General features: G+C 42.7%; 1 protein-coding gene across 1 annotated transcript in view; it reads left to right on the top strand.

Moving 5' to 3' along the window:
- LOC129695840 (calcium/calmodulin-dependent protein kinase type IV-like) overlaps positions 1–21,674 on the top strand; it is a 108,123-nt gene that overhangs the window by 10,146 nt on the left and 76,303 nt on the right. Inside the window, exons 2-3 of the mRNA XM_055633210.1 lie at positions 7,003–7,081; positions 16,936–16,998. Of these exons, the coding sequence (XP_055489185.1) occupies positions 7,003–7,081; positions 16,936–16,998 (142 nt within the window). The remainder of the gene's footprint in view (positions 1–7,002; positions 7,082–16,935; positions 16,999–21,674) is intronic.

Genomic DNA, 21,674 nt, shown 5'->3' with positions numbered 1-21,674 from the left:
GATGGAGGTTATATCTTGCTATACATTAGCCTTCCCGCCCGGTCTATAATTTGTTTTTCCCGGCGCGGGGTTTAAATCTGGCACAGCTGTCTCAGTACAAGCTGCCTGTGCCGCCGGCTGCTGCTGCGGGTCCCCGGCACCTTCACCGCTGACGTCCTGCAGCTTCTTCACAGCCTTTCTGCGTGTTGCTCTGTCCATTTCCTATACAGGGTGAAAATGCAGAGTCACTTACCTGCCGTCCACCGGCTTTGCAATTCTCTCGTTCAAGGGGACGTCCTCCCCAGGTCCGACACGTTCAATGCGTGTATGCGATATCACTCACGTGACTCCGAAGTAAAATTTACAGCAATTGAACACTAAATTCCTTCCATTTGGCCTATAAATTAATGTAAATGAGATTTTAAAATCATGTTTTATTGTGAATTATTTATGAATATTATTTGGACACTTGGGCTACTTAAAAACGTTAATCATTTATTAAGAAATGGATAGATGTTTAGATCTAGTAATTGAAGTTTGAAATTTGCTACACTTGGGTAACTAACTAATTATATGTTTTAATTTCAGGTCATCCAAGTTAGATTATTTTATGTTTGTTTCAGAATGGTTCAATCTACGATAACTGAAAATTTCATTCAGTTCTCTTAATTTTTAAGAAGGTTATGGCCTTTTGACAGCACGCGATCACAGCTTTTTTGTTATGTCCATAGAAAATCAATAGGGAACAAGATGCTAATTTCCGAGTATGAAAATGGCCATAACTTTTTAAATACTTGAGATATGAAAGTGAATTGGGTGTCAAATTAAACTTATTTTTATGCTTTACTGATGGGATAAGTTGCAGACTTGATTTTTTAAATCTCAAAATTTTGTAACATTGCTATACATATGCTTTTAAAGAACAAATCCTACCTGAAACACTAGCAGAATCAACGATTACATGAATACTTAAAAAAGATAAAGACATAGTAGAACCAGGTTCATACAGAGCTATTGCATTGTTAAATATGGATCAAAAAATATTAGCGAAAACACTAGCTAGAAGACTAAGTAAATATGTTAGTAAATTAATAAACGCGGATCAAACGGGATTTATACCCAAGAGACACTCATTTAATAACCTGAAACGTCTGCTTAACATAATGCATTCACACAAACCTCAAGAACAAGAGTTATCAATCATTTCATTGGACGCAGAAAAAGCATTTGATCATGTAGAATGGGATTATATGATTAATGTATTGCAAAAATTTCAAATGGGAGAGAACTTCATCGCATGGATAAAATTATTATATAACAAACCTACGGCTAGAATATTAACCAATAATATACTTTCTACGAAATTCCAATTATCAAGGGGCAATAGACAAGGATGTTCATTATCACCGCTGCTTTGGTAATTGAACCTTTAGCTGAAAGAATCAGAACACACCCGGATATTTATGGTTATAATACAAAATATTCAAATAACAAAATATCTTTATACGCAGACGATGTACTGCTGTACATCACAAAACCCCAAATTAGTATACCAAACATACTAAATCTAATTGAGGACTTTGGATCTTTCTCAGGAGACAGAATAAACTGGAACAAAAGTGAAATGATGTCGATAAAACCAAAAGACTCAACACATCTCTTAAAATTCCCCTTTAAAATAGCCACAGAAAAATTTAAATATTTGGGAATTGAAATTACTAGAAATTATCATGCAATGTTTAATGCCAATTATAGTCCCTTACTTAAGAAACTAAATACTCTAATCAAATTCTAGAAAACGTTCCCGATGTCTTTAATAGGTCGAATAAATGCTATAAAAATGATCTTTCTACCACAAATCCTATATCTATTTCAATCAATCCCTTTTTACCTTCCAAAAAAGTTTTTCAAAAAACTGGACTCAGACATTACAAATTTTATATGGGACTATAAATCCCACAGAATACAAAGAACACATCTGAGCAAACCCAAGGAGCTGGGTGGTCTAGCACTCCCTAACTTTATGTACTATAATTGGGCAGTAAATATTAAAAATATGATTCGCCTGCTGGACAACTCTGTCCAGCAGGTGGACTGGATTGTAATGGGGAGAGAGAGGACTGCTCTCCGTGCAATATAGGAGCGAATCTCCTCTCACCAATTAATCTGAATAACAAAAATTACAATAAAAATCCAATTATACATTGCGCAATTAGAACTTGGAAACAAATAAAACAGAATCCAAAATTAAGAAATCTACCTCTCTTATCGCCAATAGTCAATAATCCGTCGTTTAAACCTACTATAGATAAATCATTTACACAATGGGAAAGAATAGGAATCAAAACGCTCGGAGACTTGTATGAATTTGGAAAATTACTATCATATACAACTGAAATATAATTTGAGAAATAATCAATATTTTAAATATCTTCAAATGTGTGACTATCTGAAAAAATACACAAAATACTATCATAACATGCCTCCGGACTTACTGGACGAAGCAATGAAGACAAAGGCTGAATCAGCAAACCTAATATCATACTTGGCTACTGATTGGCTACAATCTCGCATATTTACATGCAAATGTTAATTAATATGCACTGTCCCTATAAACAAAACATTATTATTATTACTTATATGACACTATTTTAAATGTAGAAATACCTACAACTAACGGTATTAGAAGAGACTGGGAACAAGAACTAGCTATAAAAATTTCAAAAGAGAGCTGGGATAAACACTTACTATATGTGCATAAATGCTCGATCAACGTATGACACACTCAAATTTAAGTCAAAACATTACATAGACTATACTATTCAAAAACCAAAATAAATAAACTTTTCCCTAACGTCTCACCCATTTGTGATAAATGTCAGTCTCAAGAAGCTACCATAACGCACTGTTTTGTTTTTTGTATAAAAATCCAAAAATTCTGGAACAAAATATTTGAAATCTGCACAAAACTATTTAAAATAAAACTGATACCAAAAGCAGAATGGATTATCTTTGGAATAATGGAAGGTAGCCCTGAACTAAACATGTTTCAAAATAATTTATTTAATTACGGGCTAATAACGGGAAAAAAGCTTATACTCAAATTCTAGAAAAACGCTCCTATACCAACAATAAAAATGTGGATTTCAAACGTGTTCGAAACATTACACCTGGAAGATATGAGACTCCTCCTCGCAGGCAAAGCAGACCACTTCCAAAAGACGTGGTCTGCATTTATGGACTTACTACAAGCATATGGTGCAATAGTAATTTAAAAAATAAATGGTGCCAGGATCTGGTAACGGGGGGTGAAAAATATGGTTGGTATATCCCTTTTTGCAGAGTTTTTTATAATAGAGCGATTGTTTATTTTTCTTTCTTTTCTAGGGTCTATTTCTTAACTTTCTTCTCTAACTCTCTTTCTAATGGGCTTTCTTTTCCCAACACTTTCCTGCACTATCATGACCCTCTCTCACTTTCCTTACTTATTTTATTTCTATCTTTCCTAAAGCTCAAAAAATGAAGCGGTACAACAAATGTAATAAGATATATGTGGTCTGTATTACTGTAACTTATTGTACTTCTAATAAAAAAAAATAAAAAATTATTTCATTAGTCACAATATGCTTTTTGTTTATGTTAATCTTATTCAACAACAGATGGTTAATACAAATTAAACATAATACAAGGGCATCTTGACATTCTATCTCATCTTTCAAACAGACCGCGCCACTGCCCCCTCCCCTAGCCAATCATAACGCTCCATTGGCTGCTACTAGCGGCAGGGGGCACGGATGGTCTACCCAACTATTGCTGTTGTGTTTTGTTCACCAACGCTATGCATTCCCGGACCAGAACGGGCTGTGTTTAATTGATTTTGGGAACATGTAAACAATGTTTCCACACACATCACCTAATCTGTATACCAAGCACAACATTTGCCCAAAAGTGTTCGATTGTAAGTGTTCAAATATTCCATTGCAAGTGAAGGATACTCGTATGCCCTTGAGTACCACAAAATGATAATTTTTCACAATATAGTAAATGTGTATTTTTATATGGTTCATTAGTTAAATGTTGGTATGACAACAAGGCCACAGTTTACAAAAATAAAGCATATGGAGACCTGCTTTGTTAACCAGAAATTCTGTAGCACAGTCATTCATTTTTATTTAATTTGACAAGATACTGTGTATTTTAATTATTATCTTTTGTATAAAGAAGTATAGGCTAAAATAAAGTTTGCACTCCAACTGGGGCTTCTTCTTCACTTGCTCTCTCACATAATTATTCATTTATTCAATAATTATTCAATGAAACAATTAGGAGAAATAAGCTTCTTGACAGTCTCTTTCCTCAATGAAATAACAAGACTTCTTCGCACTCAAGTCTGAAGCATTTCCTGCCGTGTTCAGCCAGAAGTGCTGCTTGGTTGACATTCTTGGCCACTCTCTGAGAGACACTAGCCTCACAGAAGTCTGTTTTAAGCCACTTTGATCTGTTCCACGTTATCAGGAAGAGATCAGGAGCTCTGTGACCAGCAAAGACTATGAGAAAGCATCCTAGTTGATTACTAAAACTTGCACTTCAGAACTATCTGAGCTTCTATCATAAAAATATGTGTGAAGCATTCTCTTTTCTCCTGTTGGGCAGAAGATACAAACGCTTGAAAGCACTACCTGATTCAAGACCAGCTTCTTCCCTGCTGTTGTCAGTCTCCTGAACAGACCTCCTGTATGCCAAGTATAAATTCCTGACCATCCAACCTACCGTGGCATTTGCAGTTTTTATCTACACATTATAGCTGTAATATGATTTTCTGCACTCTATATATTTTATCTTTTGCACTACCTGATGTTCTTCTGTATGGTATGATTTGCCTGGGTAGCACACCACATAAGGTTGTCATTGTGTCTTGGTACATGTGACAACAAAAAACTAATAACAAGAATACGTTTGTATTTCTGCAAATGTATTGATATTATAATTGTAATTGTAATTAATTTATTAGCCAAGTATGTAAAAATATACAAGGAATTTGATTTGCCATACAGTCATGCCAAAAAAGCAACAAGACCATATAACCATATAACCATATAACAATTACAGCACGGAAACAGGCCATCTCGGCCCTACAAGTCCATGCCGAACAAATTTTTTTCCCCTTAGTCCCACCTGCCTGCACTCGTACCATAACCCTCCATTCCCTTCTCATCCATATGCCTATCCAATTTATTTTTAAATGATACCAATGAACCTGCCTCCACCACTTCCACTGGGAGCTCATTCCACACCGCCACCACTCTCTGCGTAAAGAAGTTCCCCCTCATATTACCCCTAAACTTCTGTCCCTTAATTCTGAAGTCATGTCCTCTTGTTTGAATCTTCCCTATTCTCAAAGGGAAAAGCTTGTCCACATCAACTCTGTCTATCCCTCTCATCATTTTAAAGACCTCTATCAGGTCCCCCCTTAACCTTCTGCGCTCCAGAGAATAAAGACCTAACTTATTCAACCTATCTCTGTAACACACAACAACATAAAAATTAACATAAACATGTGATGGAACTGCGCACTGTGATGGAAGATAATAACGTATTATCTTCTTCCCTTCTTTTCTCCTGCGTTCGGGGCAGTCGAACCATCCACAGTCGGGGCGATTGAAGCTCCCGCAGTCGACGATCGAAACTCCCGCGATCGGGATCGAAGCGGCTTGGTGCTCCCGAAGTCAGTCCCTAACCTCCACGATGTTAAGTCCACAGGCTCCCGTGGTTGGAGCTCCCACTGTCTATCGCCAGCAAAGGGACCGCCAGCTCCGCGATGTTAGGCCGCAGTGCGGACGGAGATATGATACGGAAAAGTAGCATCTCCGTCGAGGAAAGAGATAAAAAAAGTTTTGCCCCCCCATATAATACAAAACTAAAGATACACTAAAACATGTATCAAAACTAAAGATACACTAACGTTTGCGAGGCTGCCATCATACAGCGCCACCTGGTAAAAATAAATGTATGAATGTAAAAATATAATAACCAATGGCAGCCTTGAGAGTTTGCTCCCATGGCATTTTAATATTAATTCTCAGGATGTCGTTAACATAAGTAGTCATGTGGTGGAAAGGCAATTAAAAAGACCTCTTGTAAATCTTGCATGTAGTGATGATATGATTTGTTTACAAATGTATGCTATTATTCTTTGAATGCAAGGCAAGAAAAATACCAAAGAATTAAGTTTCCTTTTATTAAATGTTTTAAAAATATTTTGAAGCATTCAGTTTCTCTCTGAATGAACTGAATCAGTATGGTGAGTGAATGTTGAAATCCGTTTTTTTCCATAAATTAAACCATGATTTTTGCTTATTAATTGTTAAATATTTGGTTTTGTAAATGATTTGTTTCCACTAAAATGTTGCAATATTTTCATGTTCAAATAATTTCAATTATTAATGCCAAATTATCAGCTTATCAGTTGCAAGTTAAATAGACAAATTTGAGGTTCTCCAGATAATTGACAAATAAAGTTTCACATGGCCCATTGCTCATTACAATAATGTCCAAAGAAAATTTAAAGGAAAAAATGTTCTGCAAAAAATAATTATAAACATAAATGGACTGAAATATAACGTTAATTCAAATTAATATTTACTTTAGTTTAGAGATACAGCATGGAAACTGGCTTTTCAGCCCAAGGACTCCACACTGACCATTGATCGCCCATCCACACTAGTTCTATGTTAAACCACTTTCTCGTCCATCCTGTACACATTAGGGACAATTTTACAGTGACCATTTAACCTACAAATCCACACATTTTTGGGTATGGGAGGAAACCAGAGAACCCAGAGGAAATCCCTGAGGAAATTCCAGAGGGAATATGCAAACTTCACACAGCGAGCATCAGAGCTCAGGATCGAACTGTATCTCTGATGCTGTGAGGCCGCAGCTCTGTTATGTATCCATTTAAAAGTTAATAGATTTGTTGTATAACATGTAAAGATAATTAAAACTGATTTTCTGTTTACTTAGGGGTGCTTCATCAGTGGTGTTTCAATGCAAACAGAAAGGCACTGAAAAACCTTATGCTGTGAAAGTGCTAAAGAAAACAGTAAGTCTTCACTGTTTAGACAAGAATCGATATTTTACATTGAGCTAATAGGGCATGATTTATTTATGAGAAGCAGAAGCAAGTACAGTGCAAAAGAAAAAAATGGGGACACAAGAGACCAGGTGCTGGTATCTTGAGCCGAAAACAAACCACTGGAGGAACTCAGCTGGTCAGGCAACAACTGTGCAGGGACATGGACTTATACTAGATGCTGCCTGACCTGCTAAGATCATCCAGCTGGCTACAGATTCCAGCATCTGCAATCTCTTGTTCCCATTATTAAGGCATCCTTTGGTATGAAAATATACCAAGCATATATACTTTAGAAGATTACACTAAAATATAAGGTATTGTTAACAGTAAAGAAGGTTATCACAGATTACAGTGGGATTCTCATCAGCTAAGCACATGGTATGAAGAATGACAAAAAGTGTTCAATTGACATGTGTGAAGTATTGCATTTTGGGGCATCACACCAGGGTAGGATTTTTGCAGTAAACAGTTGTGACCTGGGGAATGTGGTAGAGTGCTTAATTGTCAAATGTACTGGCAATACAATTAAATTCTTATTTGCTCCAGCTTAACAGGCACGTTAGTACCATAACACATAAACAAAATATAATAAATAATATACAATAAATTATTAACTGTAGGACTAGGTACCTATAATAGTGCAAACAAAATGAAGTGCCTAAAGTGAAACCAGAGACACGACCCAAATAAGATCATGGTCGCTGAGGTAGGATTGAGGTTAGTGTTGTGCCGTATTCAACAGCTTAATGGTTGCTGGAAAAAGGTGTTTTGAACCTGTTGGTTATGATTTTCAGCCCTCTGTTCCACCGCTCCTATGGAAGAAGCTAAATGAGTGCGTTGCAGCAAGATGAGAGCATGATGAAGGTGGTTTGAGTCTGATATTGGCTGCCTTTTGGAGACAACGCCGCCTACAGATGTTTTCAATGATGGAGTGGGCAGTACCTGTCATGGAGTACCTCCTTTGTTCCTGCGTGTTCAAGTTGCCGATCCATGCCCGGTGCATCCAGTCACTATGCTCTCTACTGTACACCTATTAAAGTTCAAGAGAGTACTCGTTGACGTATTGAATCTCCTCAATCTTCCAAATAAAGTGAAGATAGTGGAGATAGGGAAGAAAGAGTGGATAGGGGAGAACCAGTGGATGTGTTAAATCTGGACTTTCAGAAGGCTTTCGACAAGGTCCCACATAAGAGATTAGTATACAAACTTAAAGCACACAGTATTGGGGGTTCAGTATTGATGTGGATAGAGAACTGGCTGGCAAACAGGAAGCAAAGAGTAGGAGTAAACGGGTCCTTTTCAGAATGGCAGGCAGTGACTAATGGGGTACCGCAAGGTTCAGTGCTGGGACCCCATCTATTCACAATATATATTAATGATTTGGACGAGGGAATTGAATGCACCATCTCCAAGTTTGTGGGTGACACTAAGCTGGGGGGCAGTGTTAGCTGGGAGGAGGGTGCTAGGAGGCTGCAAGGTGACTTGGATAGGCTGGGTGAGTGGGCAAATGTTTGGCAGATGCAGTATAATGTGGATAAATGTGAGGTTATCCACTTTGGTGGCAAAAACAGGAAAGCAGACTATTATCTAAATGGTGGCCGATTAGGAAAAGGGGAGATGCAACGAGACCTGGGTGTCATGGTACACCAGTCATTAAAAGTAGGCATGCAGCAGGCAGTGAAGAAAGCAAATGGTATGTTAGCATTCATAGCAAAAGGATTTGAATATAGGAGCAGGGAGGTTCTACTGCAGTTGTACAGGGTCTTGGTGAGACCACACCTGGAGTATTGCATACAGTTTTGGTCTCTAAATCTGAGGAAGGACATTATTGCCATAGAGGGAGTGCAGAGAAGGTTCACAAGACTGATTCCTGGGATGTCAGGACTTTCATATATAGAAAGACTGGATAGACTCGGCTTGTACTCGCTAGAATTTAGGAGATTGAGGGGGGATCTTATAGAAACTTACAACATTCTTAAGGGGTTGGACAGGTTAGATGCACGAAGATTGTTCCCGATGTTGGGGAAGTCCAGGACAAGGCGTCACAGCTTAAGATAAAGGGGAAATCCCTTGAGATCTTTTTTCACACAGAGTGGTGAACTCTGGAACTCTCTGCCACAGAAGGTAGTTGAGGCCAGTTCATTGGCTATATTTAAGAGGGAGTTAGATGTGGCCCTTGTGGCTAAAGGGATCAGGGGGTATGGAGAGAAGGCAGGTACGGGATACTGAGTTGGATGATCAGCCATGATCATATTGAATGGCGGTGCTGGCTCGAAGGGCCGAATGGCCTACTCCTGCACCTATTTTCTATGTTTCTATGTTTCTAAGACGTTGATGAGCTTTCTTCGTGATTGCATCAATGTGCTGTGCCCAGGACAGATCTTCAGAGATAGACACGCCTGGAACTTGAAACGTTTTACTCTTCTACTGTTGTCCTGCTGACGAAGACAGATCCATGGATCCCTGGCCTTCTTTTCCTAAAGTCAACAGTCAACTCTTGCTAACGATGAGAGCAAGATTATTGTTTGGCTCCATTCAATCATATTATCAATCTCTCTCCTGAACTGACTCATCTATACACATTATGTTTCCAAAAACAGTGGTATCATCAGCAAATTTAAAAAATGGCTTTGGATCCGTATCTGACCACACAGTCATGGGTATTGAGAGAGTGGAGCATCGGACTGAGCTCAGTCTTGAGGTCCTCCTGTGTTGATGGTTATTGAGGAGGAAGTGTTATTTTTAATTCGTAGTGATTGTGGTCTGCCGATGTAGAAGGGATGAACAGAGACCCAGTTCTTTGAGTTTGATGATGTTCAGAGGCGATGATGGTATTGAACTCTGATATGTAGTCAATGAACAGTAGCCTGTGTATGTGTTCTTATTATACGTACAATGCAGCATGGAGAGCTAGCAAGATCACGTCCACTGTTGATCTATTAGAGTCACAGGTACAGTCCTTTGGCCCAACTTGCCCAACCGGCCAACATGTCCCAGCACCACTAGTGCCACCAACCCATGTTTGGCACACATGCCTCTAAACCTGTCCTATCCATGTACCTGTCTAACTGTTTCTTAAATGTTGGGATAGTCCCAGCCTCAACTACCGCCTCTGGCAGCTTGTTTCACACACCCTCCACATCTTTGTGTGAAAAAGTTGCCACTTAGATTCCTATTAAATCTTTTCCCCTTCACTTTAATCCTATGTCCTCTGGTCCTTGATTCACCTACTCTGGGCAAGATACTCTGTGCATCTATCCGATCCATTCCTTTCATGATTTTATACGCCTCTATTAGATCACCCCTCATTCTCCTGCGTTTCAAGGAATAGAGTCACAGCCTACTCAACCTCTTCCTGTAGCTCAGACCCTCTAGTCCTGGCAACATAAATATTGTCTGTATCCATTCTAGTTTGACATCTTTCCTATAACATGGTGCCCAAAACTGAACACAATACTCCAAATCTTATACAACTGCAACATGACCTCGCAACTTTTATACTCAATACTGTGACTAATGAAGGCCAATGTGCCTCAAGCCTTTTTAACCATCCTATCTACCTGCAACTCCACTTTCAAGGAATCATGCACCTACACTGCTAGATCCCTCTGCTCTACAACACTTCCCAGAGCCCTACCATTCACTGCGTAGGTACTGCCCATGTTAAACTTCCTAAAATGCAACATCTCACATTTCTCTCTATTAAATTCCATCAACCATTCCTCAGCCCACCTGGTCAATCAATCAAGATCCTGCTGCAATATTTCACAACCATCTTCACTATCTGCAAAACCACCCACTTTCGTATTATCTGCAAACTTGCTAATCTTGCCATGTATGTTCTCATCCAAATCATTGATAGAGATGATAAATAGTAACGGGCCCAGCACCGAACCCTGAGGCACACCACCAGGCACAGGCCTCCAGTCCGAGAAGCAACCTTCCACAATCACCCACTGCTTCCTTCCATGAAGCCAATTTTTATCCATTCAGCTATCGTTCCCTTGAATGCAATTGTGGTGGTACACAAGTTAAAATGGGTCCAGGTCCTTATTAAGGCAGGAGTTGCACCATAACCAACCTCTCAAAGCACTTCTTCACCATGGAATTTACTGCCACGAGTCTGTAGTTATTGATGCATGTCACTTCGCTTTTCTTGGACAACTTCGGACTTTTGTAATGAGAGATTGAAAATGTTCGCAAAAACTTCAGCCAGTTGGCCGCGAAGATATTAAGAATGCAGCCATGTACACCATTAGGACCGGACACTAGTTGTGAAGGATCTTCTGACCTCGGCCTATTACTGTGATTGCTGTTAACGAGGGTTATGGGGTTCCGAGAAGGCACATCAAACAGAGTGCATAGAGCAACATCCTAGGAGTACAAACACACAGTTTGGAGAAAATGATGTCACAGGGAGTAAAGGCAGCGTTTGATACCCAGCATAAGAGTTAGGTCGTTCTGTTGCGACTGTAGAAGACATTGGTAAGGTGACATTTGGAAGATTGTGTACATTTTTGGTAATCCTGCTGTAGGAAAATTGACATTAAACTGGAAAAATCCCTCAGGCTGATGATATGCTAAATGGGAGCCTATTGAACTGAAACAATCCCAAATGCGCGTTGATAGTCAGCTTGGATTTAGATTTGTCATCTACACTTAACTGCAAGTAGGCATTTGTCAAGTCCATTTTTGTGATGACTTGGCCGCCTGTGAGGGTGCTAAACAAATCCTCTGCCGTTGATAGGGTATCTGGTATGCTATCTTCAAGTACCTCGTTTACAGTTACATTATAATCCCCACAAAGTCTAACACTACCATCAGTTTTAGGTACAACTACAATGGGTGTTGCCCATTCACTACTTTCTACCTTACTGGTCATTATTTCAACTTCAAGTCTTTTCAGTTCTTTCTCAACCTTGTCCTAAAGTGCAAACGGCACGGCCCGGGGTTAGTAATGCATGCTTCACGCATACTTTCACCTTGTACCCCTTGATTAGCTCTCCCTGGTCACTGAACACCTTTGTATTTTGCTCGATTACATCCTCCGGACACTTGAATTCTTTGCGAACAAGGAATATCTCGTTCCAGTTGAGCTTCAAGATCTGCAACCAATTCCTACCTAGCAAAGCAGGCTTATCTCCCTTTACAACTACGAGAGGCAACTCGTATTGGAGCCTGTTGCTCCTATACATAACTGGTACCTGTACACTTGCTAACACTGGAATTTTCGCTCCAGAGTAACCACATAGCTCGATTTGCTTAGCTTCCAAAGGAATTTGACTCAGCTTCTCCAAATACACAGATTCTGGAATCACGCTCACAGATGCTCCTGTGTCGACTTCCATGCTAACATGAGCTCCATTCAACTGGACTTGCATGGACACATTCTTTGTCTTCCGGTTTGCTAGTTCAGTGCTGCAGATGGTATACATGTCAAGAGGCTCTTCCTCTGCCTGCAGTTGATCCATAGAACGCAGCGACTGAAGGTGCTTACTTGTTGTTGAACCTGTGCTCTGCTTAGCCTTTTGACAAGCTTTCGCTACAAACAAATTTATTATCACATACACCAATTGGTGTAGTGAAATTTGACTTGCCATTGTATCACACAAATACAGATAAGACACAACATTAAAGAATTTAACAATAAACATAAAAACATCCCCCCACAATGGTTCCCACTGTGAGGGAAGGCACAAAGTCCAGTCCCCATCGCCTTGTCCACCCATATTGAGGCCTCCGCAGTCGCTACTACGGCGGCCCGATGTTTCATGCCCTTCTCGCCGGGTGATGGTGCTCTGGCGTCGGGAGAACCCTCTCAGCGACTTGGGATACCTGGAGCAGTATGGAGAAATATAGAAAATAGGTACAGGAGTAGGCCATTCGGCCCTTCGAGCCTGCACCGCCATTCAATATGATCATGGCTGATCATCCAACTCAGTATCCTGTACCTGCCTTCTCTCCATACCACCTGATCCCTTTAGCCACAAGGGCCACATCTAACTCCCTCTTAAATATAGCCAATGAACTGGCCTCAACTACCTTCTGTGGCAGAGAATTCCAGAGATTCACCACTCTCCGTGTGAAAAATGTTTTTCTTATCTCGGTCCTAAAAGATTTCCCCCTTATCCTTAAATTGTGACCCCTTGTTCTGGACTTCCACAACCTCGGGAACAATCTTCCTGCATCTAGCCTGTCCAACCCCTTAAGAATTTTGTAAGTTTCTGTAAGATCCCCCCTCAATCTTCTAAATTCTAGCGAGTACAAGTCGAGTCTATCCAGATACCAGGCTCCCGATGTTGCAGTCAGTGCCGCCGCCCGCGCTGGCCGCTCCACGGACCCGCAGCTCCGCGATGTTCACCTGCGGTCTCAGCATTCCGGAGCTCCAGCGAGGCGACCCGGGCAAGGCATCTCCGCTCCGCGATAGCGCTCCAATGCTGTGCCGCCGCAGAAGCCATGGTTCTGGCCGGTCCCCTCTGGAAACGGCGCTCCAGACCCGTTGGTAGGCCGTGAGGACGGGTCGAAGATGCTGCCCGGAGAAAAGCCGCCTCTCCAACCAGGTAGGGACCAGGAAAAGCAGTTTCCCCCTACCCCCACATAAAAAATAATAGACCTCCAAACAAAACACTTTTTAACACACTAAAAATAAAAGTAAGAAATGAAAAGACAGACAGTTGCAGGCTGGGCAGCCATACCCAACTGGACGGCGCTAGATGTCCTGTCTTGTGACACGAGTAAAGCTCCGCCTTGAAGAACAAACAAGACTGCTAGATGTGAGCCCAAACAGCGATAGCATGACTTTGCACTAGTCTTGCTACCCCTTCATGGATAACGATTCTCTGGTGTCTTTGTCGACTTATGCGTCTTTGTTTTGCTGAACTCCAGCTTGTTCAACTCTTCCGCTGGTTGTCTAGAATTTGTCCTGGCTTCTCTTGAACCACTCTCTGCCATATCCATTGACAAAGCACTTTTACAAGCTGTTTCAAATGTCAGGTCATACACCATCATCAGCTTACTTCGGATCCGCTCACTTCTCGGTCCACACACGAAACGGTCTCTTAACGCCCGATCTTGGAAATTTCCAAAATTACAATGAATTGATAACCTCTTGAGTGTCACAATAAAATGACTAATGCCCTCCTCTGGAAGTTGGAATCTTGTTCCAAATCGATAGCTTTCAGCTGTTTCTAATGGTCATAATGTTCTGTTAACTTCTTAAGAATATCCTTCAACGGCGTGTCCTTTGGTTTGGCTGGAGCTAACAAATTCTTTACTGTTTCATAAACATCGGGACCATCGGGACACATTTCAGTGAGGAAAATTGCTCTTTTCAAAGCTTGAGTTGCTTCATTCAAACGCCTTGAATCCGCATCAGAAGCTTCTACTTGAGTAATATTATTTGCAGCAAGGAACATCTCTAAACGATCCTGTTGCCATTTTGTGATATTGTATGGTCAGGCACAGTGTACTGTGGTTTATTAAATCATTTGCAATGAGAGAGAAGAGAGAGGGAGAGAGAGAGAGAGAGAGAGAGAGAGTCAGAATTTGGAAATTAATAGCTTATTGTCTTGAATGAAGGAACTAGAGAACCCAGTTACACCCAGTGTCAATGGCTGTGGTCCAGTTGCTTGTCTTTCCTATGCATAATGCCGAAGCAGGTCTTTACAAGTCCAAGGAAGCGTCCCCATTTAAAATTTCACCAATCCATCTTCTCCAGAGATGATGCCTGACCCATTTAGTTACTTTAGCACTTTGTCTTTTCTTGTAAACCAGCATCTGCAGTTTCTTATTTCTGCAGGTCTTTTAATCCTCCAGGTAGATCTGCTCCTGTTGTCAGAGCCCTTGTTTTTTATGCAAATTGGGTATTCACAGTAAAATCTTGTGAGGGTAATGTTAGTTGTGCTTGATATATTAACATGACTGCACTCAGCTGTCAGCCTTCATGCATATGTAAATTTAGGAGGGCACATCATCCGAGGACGTACACACCATTGAGAATAAACGGGGATACTATGGATAGGGTGAGCTGTTTTAAATATCTGGGAGTCCACATCTCTGAGGATATGACATGGACATCACACGCCGCAGCACTCGTGAGTAAGGCAAGGCAGCGCCTTTACCACCTCAGGCAATTGAGGAAATTCAGAGTGTCTCCGAGGATCCTCCAGTGCTTCTACGCAGCGGCTGTGGAAAGCATCTTGTCCGGAAATATTACCATCTGGTTTGGGAATTGCTCTACCCAGGACAAGAAGGCTCTGCAGAGAGTAGTGCGTTCGGCCGAACACACTATGGGAACTTCACTCGCCCCCCCTGCAGGAACTATACATCAGGAGGTGCAACTACAGAGCCAATAAAATCATGGGAGACCCCTTCCACCCCTGCAACGGACAGTTCCAGCTGCTACGGTCAAGCAAACGCCTCCGTTGCCATGCTGTGAGAACGGAGAGGTTGATAAGGAGTTTCTTCCCAGAGGCCATTCGGACTGTAAACTCCTATCTCACCAGGGACTAACTCTACTGAACGTTTTTCCTTCCAATATTTAATATGTAAAAAAATATGTGTGTGTTCATAGTTTGTTTGGTTGTTTGTTTGTTTGTCTTTTTGCACAAAGTCCGCGAGCATTGCCACTTTTCATTTCACTGCACATCTCGTATGTGTATGTGACGAATAAACTTGACTTGACTTGACTTGACATCATGCACACTGAGGACTGGGATTCCATTTCCAGAATTACCTGGAATATATGGCAAATGGACAGGCATTGTGGTCCACTTTATTTGCTTCAGTCAAACTTTCCCAAGTCTTTCCTCATCTAAATCGCCAAATGGTAGTGAAAAAGGTGATTATACTATGGAATGTCAGATGCCGGTATCAATTGCCTTGGAGTCAGAGTAATACAGCACGGAAACAGGCCTTATGGCCCAACCTGTCCATGCTAACCAAATTACTTAAGTGAGCTGGTCAGTCTTACCTGTGCCTGGCCTGTATCCCTCCAAATCTTTCCTATCCATCTAAGTGTCTTTTAAATGTTGTGATTGTACCCGACTCACCCACTTCCTCTGGCAACTCGATCCATGTATGCTAAAAAAAATTGCCCCTCAGTTTCCTATTGAACCCTTCTCTTCTCCCCTTAAACATCTGCCCTCTAGTTTTTGACTCCTCCACCCTGGGGCAAAGACTCATAAGGTCATAAGTGATAGTAGTAGAATTAGACCATTTGGCCCATCAAGTCTACTGCCATTCAATCATGGCTGATCTATCTCCCTCCTAACCCCATTCAGTCTTCTCCCCATAACCTCTGACACCTGTCCTTTGGTTATTCATCTTATCTATGCCTCTTGTTATATCATTTACATCCATCAGCCTCCTATGCTCGAGGGAAATTAGACCCAGCCTATTTAGCCTCTCCTTATAATTCAAATGCTCCAGACCTGGTTACATCCTTATAAATCTTTTTTGCACCCTTTCTAGTTTAATCATAATATTTCAAATGTAGCCAGTGAGAAGTTATAGACTGTTCAGTAAAACCAGAAACTGCTGTATATGCTCAGCAGATCAAGAAGCAATTGGAAAGAGAACTGGATCTTGCCTAACCATCAATATCTTAAAATGTTCAGATTTTATTCCAGATTTCCAGCATCTGTAGGTTTTGGGTTTTTCATTTTCTCAGTTGCTTTAGAGTTACCACCACCTACACTTAAGTAAATTGAAACTAAAACAGATGTAGAATAATTTTGAGCTAGAAAACAAGTTAAAAAAATTATTATGACATTTATATTACGGAAAAGCTAAATTATATTTAATTTTCTATTGTTTCACAGATAGATAAAAAAGTAGTTCGGACTGAAATAGGAATTCTACTTCGACTCTCTCATCCAAATATTGTAAGTATGATTGACTATATTCACCATAATATCCTACTTTCTTACTTATTAATACAATTTTCCATCTTTTTCTTTAAATCATTTGTATTTATGTAGTGTATATCCCAAAGTAAGATATATCCAACAGGATGCGCTTGGTACTGTGGGGCTCCCTCCCCTCCCACCTGCTGCTGCTTCTTACTATCGACGGTGGCTTTATCCACTGCCAGTTCCAGCAAGAAGCAGCAGGAGGGGAAAGGAGGGAGCCCCACAGTGACCGAGCGCATCCTGTTGGTGGCACTGTCCTAAGGAAAGCACTGTCCCCAGGGGCTACAACATGGGCTGCAACAACAGCCGTGTCATGGGACCGTGCGGTGGGTGAAGAACTGCTGCAGCTTGAGAGTGGAAGGTGGGATCGGAAGCCGGGGCTGTAAACGGTTAGGGAGACGGTGGAAGTTGCTGGTGTCAGCAGGTCCTTCCGCTATATCTGAAAACCGTTAAAAGATTTTTAATAGTATACTAGACTAAGTGGGACCCGTTGGGTCCCAGCATCACACGGGAGGGCTGGTCACCAATGCAATATTCCACCTCTCCACCAATTCCAATACTGCTCGCCAGTGGGGGGGGCTGTCTGTTGCGCTAGTATGGGTGTTGCGGGCTGAAGGTACTGGTTTCCAGAGGGCTAGTATAGACATTGTGGGCCGTATGGATGCTTGGGCAGGCATGCAACTGTTGCAATGATTTTAAAAGCCAAGCCAAGGCAAACAATTGGGCTGCAGCCACCCGACAACCAAAATTCATTTTGTGAACACAAACTTGTCAAAAAGGTGAGGCAGACAATTGGGCTGCAGACACCCAACAACCAAAATTCATTTTGTGAACACAAACTTGTTAAAAAAGGCGAGGCAAACAATTGGGCTGCAGACACCCGACAACCAAAATTCATTTTGTGAACACAAACTTTTTAAAAAGGGCTGCACCCACTTTACAGCCGCATCGAGGGGACTCACCGTGGAGTAGACGTGCGTTCAGTGTTATTCGCAGCTCAGAGAGCCGTGACCCTCTCGCTTCCTGGGTCTGGCAGAGACCAAGTGAGGCATGACACTTCTTGGTTTTATAGTCCCTCCCGCTGTTATCAGCGGGGGCAGCAGAGAGAATGGGGAATTTTGTAAAAACATTAATATCTCTCTAATTTTTCATCGACGGAAAAAATCCTCCGCACTCATACGGCGGAGGGGGGCTCTGAGCGAGGTGACCAAAAATGACAGCCGTAGGTGGCGGCGTTCTCTCGGATATCGCAGCACAGTTGGCCAAAAGCGGTCAAGATCAGAGATTTAGTAATATAGACTAGACCAAGTGGGCCCCTCCCCCCTATGTGGGGAGGGGGGGGGGGGGGCGGGGGCGGTGTCACACAAAGGGCTGATCCCCGAATGCAGCATCGGCGCTTACCCCAGAGACAGGCGATCCCCGGAACCAATCACCCGTTCCCCCAACATAACCTGTTCGCCCAAAGCAATATTCCACCACTCACCCTCGCCCCCAAATGCGCAGGCGCGACTCATTTATCCTCATTCCCCAACACTACCTCCCCCTCCTCTTCACCCTCCCTCTTCTCTCCCCACACCTCCACTCCCTCCTTCACCTTTCTCTCCCTCTCCTTTCCCCTACCCTCAGTCACTCCCTACCCTCAGTCACTACCCTCCCACCCTCCAGAACAGCTCTCCCCTCCCTACCTCCCTGAACCGTTGGGCCCCGTTTCCCCAATGCATTATTCCACCAATCACCCGTTTTCCCCCACACAACCTGTTTCCACCACTCACCCGTTCCCCCAACGCAACATGTTCCCCCAATGCAATTCTTCAGACCTAAATGGTCTCAGCCGATGAAATGAGACAACTGTCACACCAAAGATAGACACAAAATGCTGCAGTGAATCAGTGGGACAGGCAGCATCTCTGGAGAGAAGGAATGGGTGGTGTTTCGGGTCGAGACCATTCAGACTCATTCTTGAGGTCTGAAGAATAGTCTCAACCCGAAACGTCACCCATTCCTTCTCTCCAGAGATGCTGCCTGTCCCACTGAGGTACTCCAACTTTTTGTGTCCATCTTCGACAATAGACAATAGGTGCAGGAGTAGGCCATTCGGCCCCTCGAGCCAGCACCGCCATTTAATGTGATCATGGCTGATCATCCCCAATCAGTACCCCATTCCTGCCATCTCCCCATATCCCCTGACTCCGTTATCTAGCTTTCTCTTGCAAGTATCCAGAGAACCGGCCACCACCGCCTTCCGAGGCAGAAAATTCCACAGACTCACAACTCTCTGTGAGAAAAAGTGTTTCTCGTCTCCGTTCTAAATGGCTTACCCCTTATTCTTAAACTGCGGCCCCTGGTTCTGGACTCCCCCAACATCGGGAACATGTTTCTTGCCTCTAGCGTGTCCAAACCCTTCTCAATCTTCTATGTTTCAATAAGATATCCTCTCATCCTTCTAAACTCCAGTGTACAAGCCCAGCTGCTCCATTCTCTCAGCATGTGACAGTCCCGCCATCCCTGGAATTAACCTTGTAAACCTACGCCGTACTCCTTCCCGATGTTGGGGAAGAACACTTGTTCCTGATGTTGGGGAAGTCCAGAACAAGGGGTCACAGTTTAAGCATAAGGGGGAAATCTTTTAGGACCGAGATGAGGAAAACATTTTTCACACAGAGAGTGGTGAATCTCTGTAATTCTCTGCCACAGAAGGTAGTTGAGGCCAGTTCATTGGCTATATTTAAGAGGGAGTTAGATGTGGCCCTTGTGGCTAAAGAGATCACGGGGTATGGAGAGAAGGCAGGTACAGGATACTGAGTTGGATGATCAGCCATGATCATATTGAATGGCGGTGCAGGCTCAAAGGGCCGAATGGCCTACTCCTGCACCTATTTTCTATGTTTCTATGTTTCAATAGCAAGAATGTCCTTCCTCAAATTAGGGGACCAAAACTGCACACAATACTCCAGATGTGGTCTCACTAGGGCCGTGTACAACTGCAGAAGGACCTCTTTGCTCCTATACCCGACTCCTCTTGTTATAAAGGCCAATGTGCCATTCGCTTTCTTCACTGCCTGCTGTACCTGCATGCTTAATTTCATAGACTGATGAACAATGACCCTCAGATCCCATTGTACTTCCTCTTTTCCCAACTTGACACCATTTAGATAGTAATCTGCCTTCCTGTTTTTTATATCAAAGTGGATAACCTCACATTTATCCACATTAAACTTCACCTGCCATGCATCTGCCCATTCTCCCAACCTGTCCAAGTCACCCTGCATTCTCATAGCATCCTCCTCACAGTTCACACTGCCACCCAGCTTTGTGTCATCTGCAAATTTGCTAATGTTACATTGAATCCCTTCATCCAAATCATTGATATATATTGTAAATAGCTACGGTCCCAGCACCGAGCCTTGCGGTACCCCACTAGTCACTGCCCGCCATTCTGAAAGTGACCCGTTAATCCCTACTCTTTGTTTCCTGTCTGCCAACCAATTTTCTATCCATGTCAGCACTCTACCCCCAATACCATGTGCCTTAATTTTGCCCACTAATCTCTTATCAAATGCTTTCTGAAAGTCCAGGTACACCACATTCACTGGCTCTCCCTTGTCCATTTTCCTAGTTACATCCTCAAAAAATTCCAGAAGATTAGTCAAGCATGATTTCCCCTTCGTAAATCCATGCTGACTCAGACCGATCCTGTTACTGCTATCCAAATGTGCGGCTATTTCATCTTTTATAATTGTCTCCAGCATCTTCCCCACCATGTTTTGGTTAAAACAGATTACAGATTATCTGGTGTTTTGAGCGTGGGAGGTTGTGTGCATTATTGAGACAACCAGACGGTATTATTGTGTTTAAACATTAAATAAAACGTGCTTTTTGTTGTCAAGGGGTGGGGGGTAAGGAGATAAAATTATTTGTTATCATGCACACTTGTCATCGGCCCGCCAGGGAATTTGTGTCCCCCCCCATGTGTTGAAAGCGATTTACAATGGCTGGCAATGCGCCGAGCCGTCTGTCCCCGCGGCCGGGGTGGGGGGTGAATCACCCAGTGTAGGTGTCAGGGAATGAATCATCCCGTGTGTGGGTCGGGTTCCGGGTGTCGGGGGGTGGGGGGGGGTGAATCACCTTGGTGTGGGGGTTGGGGTCCGATGGCGGTGCATCGCGGTCAGTGACTCTGGGTGGGCGGAGGGACCAGCCTGTCCCACACCTCTGTTCCATCCGGCCCCGTGTGTGTGTGTGTGTGCGCGCTGTCGACTCGCAGCCTGTCACAGTGCGGCCGCACAGGGGGAGACGATGCAGAGGGCGGCCGTGTCCGTGGGAAAGTGGGGGCTGTCCCGAGGGATGCGCTCCTTCGGCCGCATACAACGTGATGCTCGGGTTCAGGTGCCCAGTCACCTATGGCTTGTGTGGGAAAATGACCCCCACCCTCCATCTCCACCGGCCAGTGATGTGATGGATGCGAGTGTCTGGACCAATCGCTGACAAGTCCCACTCCCCCCCGGTGGAGTCATGTCCGTTATTTTACTTTTCGGCAGTGCGGCCTTTCGGTGAGTTGGCGTTTCGGCATAGTAGCCTTTTGGTGAGTTTGCTTTTAGGCATCCCACCCTTTCGGATAGTTGGCTTTTAGGCCAACCGCCCTTTCAGTTAGT

The sequence above is a fragment of the Leucoraja erinacea genome, chromosome 3 (genome assembly GCF_028641065.1).
Source record: "Leucoraja erinacea ecotype New England chromosome 3, Leri_hhj_1, whole genome shotgun sequence".
Lineage (NCBI taxonomy): Eukaryota > Metazoa > Chordata > Chondrichthyes > Rajiformes > Rajidae > Leucoraja > Leucoraja erinaceus.
The sequence above is the reverse complement of the archived record's forward strand: the minus strand, read 5'-3'. Positions and strand labels throughout refer to the sequence as shown.